The sequence below is a fragment of the Bemisia tabaci genome, chromosome 7 (assembly GCF_918797505.1).
Source record: "Bemisia tabaci chromosome 7, PGI_BMITA_v3".
NCBI classification, from domain to species: Eukaryota; Metazoa; Arthropoda; class Insecta; order Hemiptera; family Aleyrodidae; genus Bemisia; species Bemisia tabaci.
This window is the reverse complement of record NC_092799.1, coordinates 18,357,282-18,374,709: the sequence shown is the minus strand read 5'-3', so window position 1 is coordinate 18,374,709 and position 17,428 is coordinate 18,357,282. Positions and strand designations below refer to the sequence as shown.

At 35.9% G+C, this 17,428-nt stretch overlaps 2 protein-coding genes across 4 annotated transcripts in view; one reads left to right on the top strand and one right to left on the bottom strand.

Annotated features, from left to right (window-relative positions):
- Positions 1-1,699: 1,699 nt before the first annotated feature.
- LOC109029619 (uncharacterized) lies at positions 1,700-15,104 on the bottom strand. The gene is made up of 9 exons (XM_019040156.2): positions 14,760-15,104; positions 13,932-14,170; positions 13,054-13,387; positions 11,903-12,185; positions 10,583-10,837; positions 8,918-9,375; positions 6,700-6,974; positions 5,138-5,265; positions 1,700-3,739 (listed from the first exon to the last, which is right to left on the bottom strand). The coding sequence occupies exons 2-9, from the start codon at positions 14,150-14,152 to the stop codon at positions 3,711-3,713; spliced, it is 1,983 nt and encodes a 660-aa protein (XP_018895701.2). The 5' UTR covers positions 14,153-14,170; positions 14,760-15,104; the 3' UTR covers positions 1,700-3,710.
- The window catches only part of nes (lysophosphatidylcholine acyltransferase 3 protein nessy), a 25,771-nt gene continuing 15,211 nt past the window's right edge, over positions 6,869-17,428 (top strand). Inside the window, exons 1-3 of one of the 3 annotated variants that reach the window (XM_019040157.2) lie at positions 6,869-6,990; positions 15,462-15,612; positions 16,834-16,941. In XM_019040157.2, coding sequence (XP_018895702.2) covers positions 15,522-15,612; positions 16,834-16,941 — 199 coding nt within the window. In that variant the 5' untranslated portion in view covers positions 6,869-6,990; positions 15,462-15,521. Of the gene's footprint in view, positions 6,991-15,274; positions 15,613-16,833; positions 16,942-17,428 lie in introns of those variants that run through there. The other 2 variants (XM_019040158.2, XM_072302162.1) reach the window with 2 other exon arrangements.

Genomic DNA, 17,428 nt, shown 5'->3' with positions numbered 1-17,428 from the left:
AATTTCATTTGCAACAAATTGTTGTAGCACTATTTTGAATGCTCCTGGAGTGAGGCACAATTTAACGAAAAATTTTCAATTCCTCACTGTGTATTTTGTACTGTAAGAATGTTTCTTTTGTAGTTAAGTTTAAAAGTTCTCAAAAGCACTTTGTGCAATGCACATAAGGTGGAAACATGTATTTTGCCTATCTTGTAAATTTTTATTGTATCGCTATATCCAAATAAAATAATGTTCCGCAAAAATTCACTTAAGTTAATAGGTTGATCATTGTTTGCTTTTTAAAAGAAAACTTCCCAGAGTATTAGACAAAAAGTTGATGAATACTCTTTGAGTTGAACAGAATTAATATTCTATGGACTTTCAGCGCTAACTAATACGTTTTAAAAGATTTCGGTCTTAAATTACAATTAGATTCAGGGAACTTCGTCAACAATCTTCTGCCTACAAGAGATGGTTTACTTAAACTCGACCCATTATCATAATATGTGTGCTTGGCCCCTGCAATCAAAAAGTTGGAAAGGTAGTCACGTTTTTAAAAATCCGAGAAGAGCAGCAGCGGGCTGATTATTGAAATTGATAGACAAAGCAATAGACAAAGAAGACAAAAAGGATTTGGAGGGATCCTATCGGTAGAAGCGGGTAGTTTCAATGGACAAAGAAGGTAGGTAATAGACTAACTAACGGCAACCTACGAGGGACCCGATAGTCTATCATTTTCCCCCTTAGTCTATGAGAACCACCCATTTCAACCAATAGGATTGCTTTATACCCCCTATGTCTTCTTTGTCTATAGCTTTGTCTATCAATTTCAATAATCGGTCCGCAGTAGGATTTACTGAAATAAAGAATTTAGAAAATGATGTCCTCGATGATATTTTAATTACTGGTGTCAATATTTTTAAGTTAGCAGCTTATAATTCACAAGCACCTGTGCTTTAACAGCGTCGAAAATCCTGAATTGTTCATATGTTCCTACATCACACACAATTAATTCATTGGATCATGAGTCACTCACAGTTGTTTGATAGTTATCTTAAAATAGATGCTTACAAGAAAACTGCCGTGCAACGCAAAAACGCTGTAAACGCCATTTTACATTTTTTGGAAACAACGTATCGCAGCAAAAACACTTGCGTACCTTGTGACAGCATTTTTTCAGAATTCTTTCGCAAATACTATCAAGAACTTAACTTGAAAATTTGAAGTGCATGCGTAAAACAGTTTTTATGTTATAAAGTGTTAAGATCCATATAACGAAGGAAAATCTTAATGGATTCACGGCGTTCTTGCTTAGCATGGCAGAAAAGGACTCATTTGTCACTTGTCCATAGAGTTTTGGGACTTGGAAATATTAGTAAACATGATACAATTGGAAAAAAAATACTTATTTGTCTGAAAAATAAACGTTTTTTACTCAGACCATGATAATATATACAATATTACACATGAAAATAGATTTCTAACAAAATATAAAACTAACAATTGCAGCAGTGCTGACATCTCATTACTGAGTGATTGGGAGTAGTGTTGGTGAGAAGCTTACTCCCAATCGTAAAAACAGGTAGAAATCTTGTTTTATGTTTAGAAGCAGTGCTTGAATTAACAATCGATGAAGGAGATGTATAATAAGTTAGATCAACTAACAAGTGAATGAGAATGCTAAAGAATACAACAAAAAATGTAGAAATAACAACGATCAAGATAAAACTCAGTGTATTATAAGTTTTAAGAATCAAGCATCCTATGATCAACATAAGGTCCTCATGGGCTGATTTAGTGATGACGTCATTCTCGCAATATTTGACCAATTGATTGGTTCAAACCAAAACAACAGAACATAACCTCACTCCTGAATTTTGCTTGAATTAACTGTGTTAACTCATTGCAGTTTTGTCACCAACGAGTCATAAATCAATTAATGACTCACTGAACACAGGACATTTTGATTGCGAGAGACACCTGGACGCATTTTACCATTATGGCGTCGATTTGACATGGTCACAAGTATATTAACATCTGAATCCCAAAACTGCGATGTGTAACCATGACATAGCCACCAAATCAGTCCGTAGCAAAAAGATTTTTTTGATACAAAAGTGTCAAACTGAGATAATGAAAAGAGCTGGTCTAATGACCAGAGGTGAGGATTTTTCCATCAAAGGTTACTCTTTCAGCATACTATCCCAAAAATTGACAATATCGTTACGGCATTGCCATTAATCACAGAAGGAAAAAGAGAAAAAATTTAAAAAAAAAATAAAGGCTCCATAAATCTAGGAGAACTGATTTTTTCTTAAATTTTCTTCCCTGTCATAACAAAGTTCAAAGATATAAAAGTACTAGCTCAAAAAAAAACAACAATGATTGCAACATGACAGAATCAGCGACGAATATACTTCATCGAACAATACAAACTGAAATTTACTACATATATACGTATATACATACATACTCTTAGCCAATAAAACTTCATACAAACCAATTTAAAATGACTAGATAAAGAAAAGTTCTTTTCCACAATTATAAGTACTATGTACACAATACAACAAATTCAACACCGTCTAAATTTCTATATTATTGGACAAGATGTTCCGTATGACCTTCTGAGCATAATGAGCTTTTAAAATCTAACTTCCTACTTGCCCATCTCAAGAAAATTGAGGCTGAAAAGTGGATTTTTCAACCTTTGTGGCTTTTCAGCTTCTTCCTTATGAAGATGTGGGACTGTGATTATGCCTGATAATACGCTGCACTGCACACTCATCTTCCCCCCCAGCAAGGAAACAAAAGCTCTCCTTGATTACTGATTAGATATCGAAACCTTTCTACTAAATACTGCAGGTACAAATGTAAAAAATGCACTATTCAGCCCCATTTTTCCTGCGCTTGGCATATAGAAAGTTCGATTTTAAAAGCTCATCAAGCTCAGGAGGGTATAGAGAACATCATCCTCTCTATTCTAATAAAATCATTTTTAAGAGGCTCGATGGACGGGGTGAGGAAGGGGAGTAAGACGGTCGAGGGGCAGGAGTGAGGAAGAGATCAAAGGTCAGAGTTTTAATAGAGTGGGCCTTTACTTTCATAGGCTTTGTTTAGTCATGGACAGCTCTATATGGGGCCTTGTCAAGGTCGACTTCCGAAAGAGGAATCAAAATTCAGAGTGAGGAGAAAGTCATTAAGAATATTGTTTGGCTTGAGATCTCTCTTTGAGACATTGTTTTGTTGTTCAATTAACATTATTTGCTCATAAATCTCCAACGGGCGAATTCGACGATTTTGCTGGCAGTGAGGCGGCCTTTGGGGGCGCGCAGTGCCCCAGGGGTTGGGCCCCCCTAGTATCCAATAATATCGAAATTTAGACAACGCCGGATTTCTTGATATTGTGTACCGTCTTTTCCAAACGGTTCTCAATACAGATTTTCAACCCTTGATAAAGCTGGTCTCAATTTTCCATGTCCAAACGTATACAAGGAGTATTCCAACTACCTGGTCGGAGTCCTTCCAGCAGGCATTTTTTCTTTTCTTTTTTAACAGAGAAAACATGATTAGACTCTCTGAAAATGTTCTGAATACTATGGCTACTCATACGTACAATTTTGGCTTAAAATTAACCAGCATTACCTTCTGCATGATTCAGAGTTTTCATGATGAGGTAAAATTTCATGGACTGGTCGCAGAAAATGATGTCATTTCTTTGGAGGCCTTTTTTAACTTGTAAAAGCTCGATTAAAATAATCTGAAAGAAGAAAAAAAACAAAAAATTAGGGAAGCACAAAGCTAATACCATTTTTCTTTGAGAAGTTGGTGAGCCTAATGCAGGATTCTTGCTTGAAAGCTGTATTGACCGGGAACATTGTCATTGCCAAAATAAACACAAAGGCGAATTAAACGCGAACAATTGATAGAGCACAAAAGTCTATTCTGTTGATGAAATATGATTTTATAATTTCAGATGTTAGGTGAAAAATAATTGCACTAATGCGCTGCTAAAGCCTCTAAGCCCAATTCATAACTATCAAAATTTTCATTAAAATCTTCTTCCTCTAATGTCGAATGAGAACTTGGATCATGATATACTGAAACGAGAATATATCAATTCGATGAAAAGTTGAACAGAAAATTGAAACAAAATCTTCCGAAGAACATTTGCTGAAGCTGCATCTTCATGAACTGGAAACTGACATTCCATTTGACGGTATCACACAGCAACAGTCAGTGAATCAAATTTTGTTGCATTCAACTTTCCATTCAACTTTTTGTTCGCTTTTGCCATATAAAAAGTTGAATCATGTTAATTGGGCTTTAAGGCAAAGATATAAATACAATTTTATGAGGTGAACTAATTCGGAATTCCATGTACATTAATTTTTATTACTAGTCTTGTATGAGCAGATGTTTTCCAGAAACTTCAAGGCAGATGCTCCAAAAAACTAGCAGTAGTGTGTCATTTTTGATTGGACACATCTTAATGCGTAGGCAAAGAATGACACTCTGCCCAACAAAAAAATCATATATATATCACTCACAATTTTAGAGGCTAGATTTTTTAGTGAGCAGGAATTGGACCGCATTTAACAGAAAGGAGCAAAACCACATCAGCTGTTGCCAAATTTAACTGGGAAATTTAATTTTTTGCGAGAGAACGTTTATGCGGATTTTTTTGAAATGTTTAAGGTATTTGCTTCGTACTATGGAGAAAATTCACTGAAATTTGCACAAAAATCCGCACGACCGCTTTCATGTCAAAAATTAAATTGCACAATTATATTTGGCAATAGCTATTGTGGCTTGGTTCCTTTCTGTTTAACGCAGTCCAATTATAAGCCTTGATTCATGAAGGAAAAAGGTAAAGAAGACTACTGACACACCTATTGCAAAAAGGAACTAAAAGCATTGTTCAACTTATTATATTTTACAAAGAAACCCGAAAAACTTAGATAGATTCTTTACAAGCACCAGAGAAAAGTTAATTAATGGAGAAAATGATTCTCAATTTGTTGATTTATTGATCTACTTCCAGTTGATTTATGTACTAGGAAAAAGAAGGTGCACGATCTTAGTGATAGAGTAATGCGAGTACATGGTTCCTTTTTGCACAATCAGGAATATTATCAGAAATATATTTTCGGCTTACTTAGAGCTTGAAGATCACTCAACACAACCGTAGATGCTGGTCTATCATCACTCAGTTTGTTATGAGCAGTGGCTAAATGATCTTCTAGCTTATGCTTTCGATCATAGCAAACACCACATAACTGGCAACTGTAAAAAATAAAATGTCAAATGAATAATATTGACAGCGTTACTTAAAAAATACAGTCACAAATTTGTAAGTGTAATGGTAAACATCAAGAGACTTTTTACCAAGAAAAAATTAAGCAGTCAAGTCTTCTTTTTTGGGGGGGGGGGGGAGGAGGGGACTAAGCATATTTAATGAAATTTCTAAAAACTTTGAATTATTTTGTCTCCTAGGTGATGCACCATTAATGTAATAAACGGCATAGGCACAGCATATTCAATTTTGTTTAAAACAGGATTACTGGAAACTTAGCAAATTCACACGCAAATGTTTTGATTACACATCTTCAGAAAGGTTTCATTTACCTAGCACAAAAATGCAAGGTATAGGCAAGTATATGGGATTGATTCCTCAGTAACATAGTATTTTTTAGTGAAAAAAAAAATAATAAAAAATAAACATGTTTCCATGTATCGGTGTGAACTATGCTTGAAAATAAATAACGACATTGATAAATCTTGCAAGTTAGATTGCCATAAAGCACAAAAACAAAATCCATTCTGCAAAAATGAGGACTATGTACTTGAAAGCCAATCATCCTTGTGAAGTGCCCGGCAGTATTTTGAAAAGAGCTAGAATTGCACATTTGATGACACTAGAGTCCCTTTATCAGAGTCAAGACAACACCCCCTCATGGAGTCACAAACGGGAATAAAGATTACAGAAATTGAACGTTTTTTGTAATCTTTGATCGGCCCATTCTCAAATTCCTTTCTTCGTTCCCTCTCTCATTCCGTTTGTTCATTGCCAAACCCGTAATTCCCTGGTCCATTCCAGATTATAATCTTTGCAATGGGTGAAAATGTAATCTTTATTCCCGTTTTTGACACTGTGATGGCCTAAAATACGGGAACCAATCAGAAATGGATTCACATTGTCTTGACCCTTAGTATAAAGGGACTCTGGATGACACTTTCATAATGGTACTTTTAATAGATGAAAGCAAAACATAAAAAAAGAAAAGGGATTGAGTAATTGTTGAGGAAGTTAGAGAGTTTTAAGGTTGATAAAAAAGCATTAAATCTCGTTTTCTTCTGTATTTTACATCGATTTATTGAGGGATCAAATATTTTCAATTTAATGTCCTCCTCCACCAATGGAGCCACAAATGTGGATACTTCTGAGTGGCAGTTGCTCAGTAATGAAGGAAATGCTGCATTATGGATACAATTTTGCAGGAAGCAATGCTGCGTTTGTGCAAATGAAAGCATTAAATGATATGAAAAACTAATTGCTGAGGAATTGGGCAGGGATAGTGACCCCCATGCCGGAAAAACGCCACTTTGTGAGAAAAACACATTCACTGTAAAGGAATCATTTCATTTCATGAAGTTTTGTCTTCTTACATTGACTCTAGTTGAAATTTTCAAGTTAAGATAAAACACAATTGTGCTTACCGATGCACTTTTTTACGAGAACTGTCCACTGAGGACTCCGGATCGTGAACTCTTCCGTGTGCGTTGAGGTTATACTTTTCAGCAAATCGTTTGCCACATATTTCACATGCATATGGCCTCTCACCGGTATGAACGCGGTAATGTCTTTTGAGATGAGATTGGGATAACACAGCTAAACCACAGATGGAACATTTGATAGTTTTTTCTCCGGTGTGAGTCATTTTGTGTATGTTGAAGCTCTTGTGATGAATAAACCTTTTCCCGCATAAATCACACTGAAAGGCAAACCAGGTAAAAATCAATAAAAAATTAGAATCAATTCAGGATTTAGGCATAGGCTGCGGCCTAGGGTGGCAAAAAAAATGTGCCAAGAGAAAAATAATATGGAACATCGCGACAACGGTATAATACTGCTAGAAGAATGAGCTCGTTAAAAATTTCTCAGTAATTGATGCATTATTGAAAAGTAGAGAGCATACTTGGTTCATGGGAATTTTGAAAAATTCAGCGCAAGCACCTTTTTGTACATAATTGAATCATGATGCATATGAGAGCCGCTTTCACAGTGCTGTCTGGCGGTCTGCAACACCTGCAGGCCGATTATTGAAATTGATAAATAAATCAATACACAAAGAAAATAAAAAGGATGTGAAGGCATCCTATTGGTGGAGGCGGATGGTTGAAATGGACAAAGGAGGTAGGGAATAGACTAACTAACAGCAACCCATGAGAGACCCTTTAGTTAGTCCATAATTTTCTACCTTAGTCTACAGTAACCACCCGTTTCAACCAATAGGATCGCTCCATACTCTGTATGTCTCCTTTGTCTATTGCTTTGTCTATCAATTTCAATAATCAGCCCGTTGGCCATCATAGTCCTCTATCCTCCTACAGCCCTTCAGGGACTTGACACTCTCTCATTTCTTGCAAAACCCCCAAAACCATAATACCAGGGCTAAAACCTAGAAACATCATTTACTCAACTACGGCTAAAATTGAATTTCTTAATTCCATATCGATGACTGAAGTCTAAAAGTGAGTTTAAACATTGTAACCTTTCAAAATCTTTGTCTCAGTTTTATTTTTTCAAAAAAAAAAACTAACTGAAACATCTTTTTGAGATTTTCTGTGGAATACTCTTAAATAAGCGGAGGAAATTCACACAAAATTTCTGAAAAAAAGGTTGGTTAGTTTTCTTGGAAAAAATAAAATGACCTGAGATTTGCAATGATACAATTGGCATACTAATGGACACAGTTGAAGAATGCATAATGTGCTTTTTCGAGTTTAGCCATTCCATTGTAGCAAAAGCTACCTGAAAACATAATCAAGGTATAGAGCTGATATTTTTGCGAAAGACCCAAGCGCAAAAATCTAAGTTTCGAAAAAAACGGAATGCAGTGTGCTGTTCAATGTGCTTTCAATCCTTTGAGCCCGGTTTATATAAGTGTTATTTAAACACATACATTTCTTGGGCTTAGAAGCTTGAGAACCTTCAGAATGGCACAGGTTGTTTCGTTATTTTTGAAACTTGGATTTTGGCAGTTGGGCCGTAAAGAAACGTATCAGTGCAATGAGTCACTAGACCATGAACGAATTATGACTTGCAAATACGTTTTTCCAATGGTGAATGACGTATAGAAATCGATGCGCACATTTAAATCGCGAAAAAGTAACTCAGACATGCAGATCTAAAAGCACAACTTTTCCACAAATCTAAAACGCTTCGGTTTTGTGCTGAACTGAATGATGTCATTCGGGTCCAATCAGAAGCAAGCACAGGTTTCTACAACTTCCGTTGAATGTCTTCCTTCTCCTTACACATGAAAATAATGGGAAATGCGAAACTATCTGCTTGAAATGAAAGAATCCAATCTGATTCACGTTATCTGTAGTAAGCAAGCAACAATCCCACATTAAAATGCGTTTTATTTTAACAAAGATCAGTGGAAAATGAGTGGTGATAGCGATTTCATTGCCGTAGTACATCACTCTTTATCATTTTCCCTCCATTTTGGCAAGTTTGAAATTCCTTTGAGTATTTGGACTTATTAAAAGCGGACTTATCCGGGATTTTGGCTCCAAAACCACGAAATAAATCAATACATAATCTACTCACCTGGTACTTTCAGAATATTAAATTAAAAAACACAAAGTTTAGTGACCCATTGTTGAACTCATTGCAAGTTTCACAAAGTAACAAAGTAAAGTAACAAACCTGGAATCTAGTGTAGCCGGTGTGAATGGGCAAGTGTTTCTGAAGGCCAACTTTTTGAGTGAAAGACTTATTACAGATATGACAAGTATAAGGATGAATACCGTTGTGCATGCCAACATGCACATCCAGTGCTTTTCGCATTTTGTATGCTTGACCACATATCTCACAAACGTATGGCCTGAGAGAGCTATGGGATGCTATGTGCGATTTCAGTTCCGAGATAGTTCTCCATTTTTTACCGCACTGATCACACTCGTGTATAGCTGGCATTGTGTATCTTTCACTGGTGCGGTTTCCTCTTTTTCGTATTCGTTTCGTTTTGTCTTTCTTGTCTCCCTCTTCGTTATTTTCTTCAGTGGAGCCTTCTCCTCCTGTGGCTTTCTCATCACTTGGGGTTTTGCTTTTGGGTTTACGGCCCCTTTTCTCACTCCTTATTGCAGGAGGCTGATACTCGGGATCTGCAGAGGAAAAAAATGTTGATGATAAGTGAACCTTTAAATTGAAAAAAAAAAAAAATATCATCAGAAAATGTTTTCATTACCCAGGAAAAAAGCATTGGCTTTCATTTTGAAAATGCAAGTTGCAGCCAAAGTGCACTAGTCAAATTTAGACACTTCCACTTTTCAAGGTCACAACTGCAAATTTGTACAATTTCAACCTAAAAAGTTATATGCAGTGGAAAATTGGGATTTTAAAACCCTAATAACTTAGAAAAAAAACAAAAATACATAGAATCTCTTCCTTTTGTTTTGTACTTGCAACAAATTCTCTGAAAAATGAGGAAATTGACTCACAAAAAAATGATGCATGAATATTGAAAAAATATTAAAGGGTGCTCCAAAGTTGACAACAGACATTTCTATTCATTTTGAATATAATGAATAAGGAACTGAGATTGTAAAACCTAAACGACAGAATTAGAAATCTAGAACATGGCAATGCTTCCTGAAAAATTAAATACTGACAGATTTACCTAATACCTCGAGCAATAAGCTTCATATAAAAAAAAATAGAAGAACAGAAGATAAGATTCACTAGTCACAGTAATTTAGTCCATTTTTAAATTTTTTACACAGGCATTGTAAAATTGTCCTTCGTTTTTAATCTTTGCATACTTATAATTTTTGACCTTAGATAAAAAGAAATGATGTACCAGTAAACAATTCCAAACTTACAGGTTTCATTTTTTGTTCTCTTGCGTTAAATGTCCATGTTACACCTAGAATATCCAATGAGACTAAAGAGGAGATAAAAACAAATAATTGGGGGAACTGGGAAATTGTCCGATTCGCACATAAAAGGAACATCCTGGAAATGTTTCACTCAAGAACCATGTCTTTTTCTGGCGTCAAAAAACCCCATGAGAGAGAGAACTAATAAAACTGCTCCCTGACAAGCTTATCATAAAGAACAGTCTTTTCTGGGGCATAATTCTACTGTCATACTGATCAGTAAGTATAGCATCTACAGGCCTACCTAATCTTGAGGTACAAGACATGAGCTCAACTGAGAGTTTGCTGTCATTTGAGGAAGCAATTGTTTAGCGTAACATTTTTTCATTTCTCAGAAAGGGGTTCTTCACTCAAAAGGCACTTAAAGGAACCTATAAGCAAATAAGATTTGGCAGGGCAGTCAAGATATTAAAATATAATGAGACTAACTCACCAGATTCTGATAAGTGATTTGGAGCAGGTTCTAGCTCCAGCTGAGGCTCTGAAGCTTTGGCGGAAAATCCCTCTTCCCATTCGAAATCACCATCGTAATCATCAGCAGTTGAATTGAGGAGGTCAGATGAGTCGTCATTGCCATCAAATTCATTTGCATTCAAAGATTTGGTGGCTATGGAGTTTTCACCAATAACAGCTAGAACAAAATCTTCAGGATTTTTCCCAGATTCATCTCTCTGCGAGTCACTCAATGCTGATCCATTTGGCAAAGTTAAAAATAAAATACAATAAATTAATAAATAAACAAATAATTGGGGCAAATTTAATAAAGTGTTTTCTTAGGAGTCTTCGATCCAAAACAAGTACATGTAAGAAGTGCTGAAATTTACTTTTCAGGTTTGACTTTATTCTCAGAAAATGAGCTTTAACATTTATAATGGCTAAATTTTGATGGCTAGGTGAGAAAAATGCAAGTCTCCATGGCAACATTTTAAAGTCTCAGATTAAGTTTCATTATCGAGAAAAACTAATCGAAATCATTTCTTGTAATTTTATTTGATCTTTTTAGAGTGAGTGAAGAAAGTTCACAGAAAATTTCGATAGAAACTGCAGGTTAATTTTCCATTAAAGGAAATGAAACATGGACAAAGACATTCCAAACTGAGAATGGATTTTTTGACTTTGGCCATCAATGAACGTAAAGTGAAATTTTGTATTAGTGGTTCTGACAGTACTGAAACGTTGTGAGAGAGAACATATTGAAGTTAAAAGTACTAAATTTAAGAATTAAATCTAAAACTAAAGACATCTAAACTCAATAAGAATTTCATTTTTTACTACATGGAAAAACTTCGGTTTGATGCAGATCATCAAGTAGGAGCATTTGTTTAGAAAAAAACTGTAAAAATTTTTGATTGCCTTTTAATTACTTTCAAATTCTCACAATCCAAAGTTTAGGATTTTTTTTTATTTTTATTTTTTCATTTTTTTTAAATGATCACAGTCCCAAGTTCTAGAATAAAAAGCTTACTTTCTCTTCCTCTGTTAGTTCAATATAAGAGCAAAAGCTTGACATAATAAGTAAAAAATCATGAATATCTTCGTGTTTTAAACAAACTGATGCTCCTTCTGAGATAGTTAAACGAAATTAAATATAATTTTAGATTGACAGTTTATTGCGATTTTATTTGAAAAAATTCTATTATTTGCAATTTAACTAAAGTAGTGATCACTAAATAAAGGCAAAAAGGTAAACAAACAAAAAATTACAACAATAATAATAAGGGGGATAACAGACAGACTAATTGTTAGGCAATACCTTCAATTGCAGAAGAATCCTCCGAGGCTTCAATATTATGGGTTCTTGATAAATGAATAATTATGCCTTGTTTTGAGGCAAACTTTCTGTGGCATTTGCCACAAGTAAATGGTTTAGAATCTGTGTGAGTAGCTACATGTTTTTTAAGTTCGCTTGGGCGTCTGAACATGCGGTTACAGTGATGACACTGGTGCCGATACCGCCGAAGACGGCGCATTGCTTCTTTCGTTACAGGCACGATCATTTCCGATTGCTTGACGTTTTTTGGGTCTTCCACAAATTCCTATTGGAATGAAAAATTACAGATTAACAGCGGGCAAAAAAAGGTATTTGGTTGTTATCCTCAGCTATGATTTAGAAATTCTGTTTGCGTTGTTTTTTCATTTATATTTAAATGCTTCAATTGAATTAAAAAGACTATAAATCAGGGTTGCTACAGAATTTAGCGAGTGAATTCTCCTGACACATTTTTATACTTAAAATTTCCTGACAATTGAAGATATACCGTAGGTTAAGAGATATAATTTGAAATGGTTTCCAGGCAAAATTTGTTGTTCGAAAAAACAGACCCATTCTAGAAAGCAAATAAAGGCTTAACAACAATTCCCTGGCACTTCTGTCATTTTAAAGTTCCTTAACTGTGGCAACCCTGCGCACATGTACTTCTCACAGTACTAACAGTGGCTCTTTCACACAGTTTGCAAATGAGGGCAAACATTAGGGAAAGAAAAAGTTCCTGGCTTTCCCATTTATTAAATTGGCCGTCCAATTTAACCCCTCCCCCTTTTTCTTATTTTCAAAGTGTTGACTTTACTTTCTTGCAGTATTACAAGTTGACTTTCATACCAATATTGCAAAAATGTCCCATTTTCAAAAAGTGCCCAACATTTAAGAGAAATTTTGAAATGTGAGGGAAAGAAATACTTTTAATGAAAGGAGAAAAAGTACCTATTTGCGAACTGTTCACTGACATTAAAACTGAGGAATATGTCATGATGCTGTCAGGAAGAAATGTCTCAAGGATGGTCAGACCTTTGGAACTTTCTCCAGCTCTGAGCTCCTGGGATGCGATTAGGTCAAAACAAAGGGTAATGAAAATACTAAATCAAGATAAGTAAAACTGATCAGAATAAAATTTAGATGTTATATACCTCATTTCCGTATTCTTTTGGGCTACTCGCGTCATTGTTGGATAGGATTGATGAGTTCGAATTTTCAACATTGAATGACTCATACACAGCAACTTCAGTTGATTGAGATGGTGGAATGGGATTGCATCCTGGAGGTGGGTTTGGAAGGGTTGGAACAGGTATATCTACAATGTCGCTTGTAATGGGATCTGTCTGACAGGCAACTCCATCTGTGACGAATGAATTTACATCACCATAAATTTGGCAAGATGTATTGAACCATGATATAATATTTTGGCGGAGCTGAAAACATCTATCTTCACAAACCTCTAATTCATCGAACAATGAGAAGCATCTGTAACAAAAAAACTGGATATTAACTTCTTACAAGAATAAGTCTAAGTCTTATTATTTCTTTACATCCCATACACGGCGCTTCTAAAACGCAGGGATGCCAAAAGTTCTTCTATGATAATACATGCTACTCTCCTTAATGTTCAGTCGTCCCATTTTTTTCTCGTGTCATTAAGAAAATTCTGCATCCCTGTGTACATGTGTGCTACTGCAGCAGATACCAATCCCGATCACATTGTCCGAAAAATGAATTTACATTAATCTTGTACATGGAAACTTGATAGTAGGACAGATTGTGTCCAGTTGCATCTACCCAGAGTGGACGCATCGAATGTTGAGACAAATGCCAATTTCTGATTACCCCTGAATCAGCACCACTCAACGGGTTAATACATGCAGTCAGATGGCACCACTGATGAGTGGTGACCTGAACAAGACTTGACTTTTGTCTCAACATACAATGAGTCTGCTCTACATACTATAGCCATCTGAACACTAGTGTGACATATGTGACCAACTTATTTGAGTTTAGATAAATATATTACCTGCTACAAAGGACAGTGCTCCTGATGACATCTGGATCTATTGCGCGTTTTATCACTTTTTGTATACTGTTGCACAGCAAAGTTCCTTTGTTGGGTAAAACCGTATAAAAAATACTGTAGCTGTTCTGAATTGATGTTCCAGAGTTACAAATCAAACAAGGCAATTCGTGGCTTTCGATCAATAAAGTGGGCTCAGTAGGCAATAGGTTGGCAGTTTCCATGATTACTGAACAGAAAATCTGAAAATAATTAGGATTTGATTAACAGAAAAGTATAGGTGAGAATGATGGTCAGCAGCCTATACTTCGGCACCTCCTGGGATATGAATGGTTATTCTGTAAGTTTTTAAACTTATTACAACAGGGCAGAATCATTACCTAATGAAAATAAAACCTAACCTACATAAAGGAATGTGTACACTGTGAAAAAGGTTGCTTCATTTTGAATTTGGCATACTTTTAAGTTTAAGTATTCACAAAGATCTCATAGCTATAATTGGTGTTCTCTGCATTCTACGCAGTGCTAATATCCAATCCTGAATTATTCCGTCCGTATATGAAAACAGTGCGTGAAGAATAGGAACGGAGGATGATACAACTTGTCTGCGCAAGGTTTTCTAAAGGGTAAATTGGAGGAATCTGCTCGGATTATAGCCAACTTGACTGGCTACATCCTTCCATACTTCACTGCTGAAAAGAGATATTCCTGTGCCTGCACATCGCTTAAAAATAAATAATAGATTCCCCAAGTCTAGCGTTCCTCAGGCCTCCGGTGATAAGAGACAGTTAAAGCGAAAAGAGTAAACAAACAAAATTGAATAACACGTACCAATTCTTCATCGACGACAGCGACCCAAGATAATCGATCATTTAAAAAGCGAACCGTCCAGAAATAAGGATAGACTAACAAAATTAAGGTCTGTGCTCATCTGCTGCTCACGGCCGGCCATTGGATTTCGCGCATACAGTTTCAAGTCATGCACGGGAAATTCACAGGACTATTAGAGACTTATGACATTTGCTGTTTCACTTACACGAGGAGCCTTTCGTTAGTTAGAAATTATTAAATGTTACGCATGCGAGAAATCAAAAAATAATTGAACTTAGTTTCCTAAAAAAACTCTGAAACTCGGAGTTCATTGCTTCATAAAGTAAACAAACATGACATGATGAATAGTAAGTAAAGTAAGTAAACCGACCAATCGGAAGTGAGAGTTTTTGTTTGTCACACTGTTATCATTCCTCCTTTAACCAATCAGAGCTCTCAGTATCCATGCATCCGTGACGTGCTCAAATGTCAACGAAAAATTGGTCTTTACCTTTACCTGTCCACCGCACCACCGCTCTTCTCATTCCCCAAGATTTCCGGAACTGACTTGTTGTTTTTGTAACTCGACTTGTAAAAGCGAGCAGCGATCTTAGTTTTTTCTACTTTATTCCCTCGTATTTGTTTCCGTTGTTTGTGTAAATTGTTGCTCTCGGGTTCTAAATTCGTGTTTTAATCTAATTCTTCCCGTGCATTCATTTCCAGATTGACAGTATGTTCTCGGTCTGAAGATAACTTTGATCAAATCTTAACAGTGTTATCAGTATGGGTTCAATTTTGAACGTTGCGGGGCTGCTGGCTTCCAAACTTGGGGTCGCCGAGCCGGCTATGAGATTACTGTTCTCCGTGCTGCTTGGTGAGTTATTAATTTATCACTTTTTCATGTAATTCAGCTTTTGTCAGCAGTGCACTTCAAAGGCTTCGATTCAAGTCTAAGATCTCCACCCTTAGACTGAGGTAGCGTTCACTGTGACAATGAAGTTAAGTTTTATCAATTGTAGACAGTTCGAGCTCGCAATTGAAACCATCGATGAAAATATGTGCGTTGAGAGACCAACCATGAGTTGTTATTGCCGTAATACAAGAGCAAGGAAACTCAGAAATTCATGTGGGGTTAGAGTGTTTTCCCAACTTACGGCTCCCATTGCAGTAGCAATCTAACTAAGTATTGTTTGATGCAGCACCTTCCCATTTTATGAAGGAAGTTAAACCGCCAGTTTTGGGCTCTCTTTACTACGAGGCTAGCCATCACTTTGCCCTGGAATTTGCTAGTAGAAGTGCAGTAGTCGGATGTCGATACTTGATCATCAATTCTGGCTTTCGTGCTGGTAAGCACTGGTAGTATTGATACATTGAAAATATTGATGATCTAGGGTCTGAGGTCAAGTACCCCACTGTACTGATGTGGAAAGTATTGACACCAAATTTCGTTGAGTATCAATACCAAGTATCATCGAGTGTTGATACCTAGTAATGACCAGCATCAATGCGCAATGATGCTTTGAAGCTATCGGTTAAGTATGAAAATCTGTAGTGTGAGATTATGCAGATTATGAGCACATTCTAGTGCTTCTCAGAAAATCCAGACATGGACATTTAATTGGTCTTTCTCGTACAGACTTACTTGGGCACCTGAAATGAAAGTAGAAAAAAACCGCTGAAACTTGATTAACCAACCCGTTTCAAATCTCTGACCGAGTTATAATGCGACTAACTAATTAAACGCTGTAGTATTTTGGAGCTATGAGGTTTAGAATGGGTTCAACTAAACCTCTTTTTTTTCTATTTTTCTCATATTTCAATTTCTGGTGTATAAGTTTTCTTGAGAATGACCAATTCAAGCATGATTGAGACGAACAATGATAACTCAGAATTTGAAGAATTTTCAATTATATCGCAGACAATGAGTTGACCTTTTGATGTGAGTATTCTTGATCATAATCGTTGATCAGAAGTCACAATGAATTATTATCCAGCATATTAAATGACTTTAATGTTCAATACGAATTGTAATCTAGTTTGAAGGTAAATGTCTCTTACCTTCTTTCTCATGAGGAATGTTCTTAATATGTTGCAGGATATCCTTTGGCGTTTGTTTATCAAAAGTATATTAAAGGACGATCTCAAAATGAACAAAGTTTATACTTCTTCCTCACTGGATTATATTTAGGGTACTATAATTATGGTGAGTTCATATTTATATTCTTGATTTCGATAGCAGTCTCTGATTACAATGAATGTTTATGTCGCAGGCAATTGAACGGAGTTAAACAGAAAGGAACCAAGCCACATCAGGATCGAACTGAGAAAAAGAGGCTTAAAGTTTAGCTCCTGCATAAGACTCAATGTAAAAGTTAAACTTCAAGTCCAATTTCTGCAAAATTTGCTCCAACAAAAACTTTGAATTTTTGGCGATAGATAGTAGAGCAGTGGTTGAGTTCAAAACCACTCATAACTCAATTTTTTCCAAAATGTAGGTTGGTTCCTTTCTGCTTAACTCAGTCCAATTAGCAATCATCAGTAAATTGCAATCTATTTGTGTTGAATAAAAAAATGTAAAAATTCAGGTGTAAAGAAGAAGTCAGAAAGCACTGTTATTTTGCTTGGAATTGTAACAGACAAGTTCTTGTTGGTTGCGCACACTCAAGAGTGCAAATATTGACCTTAGTTGA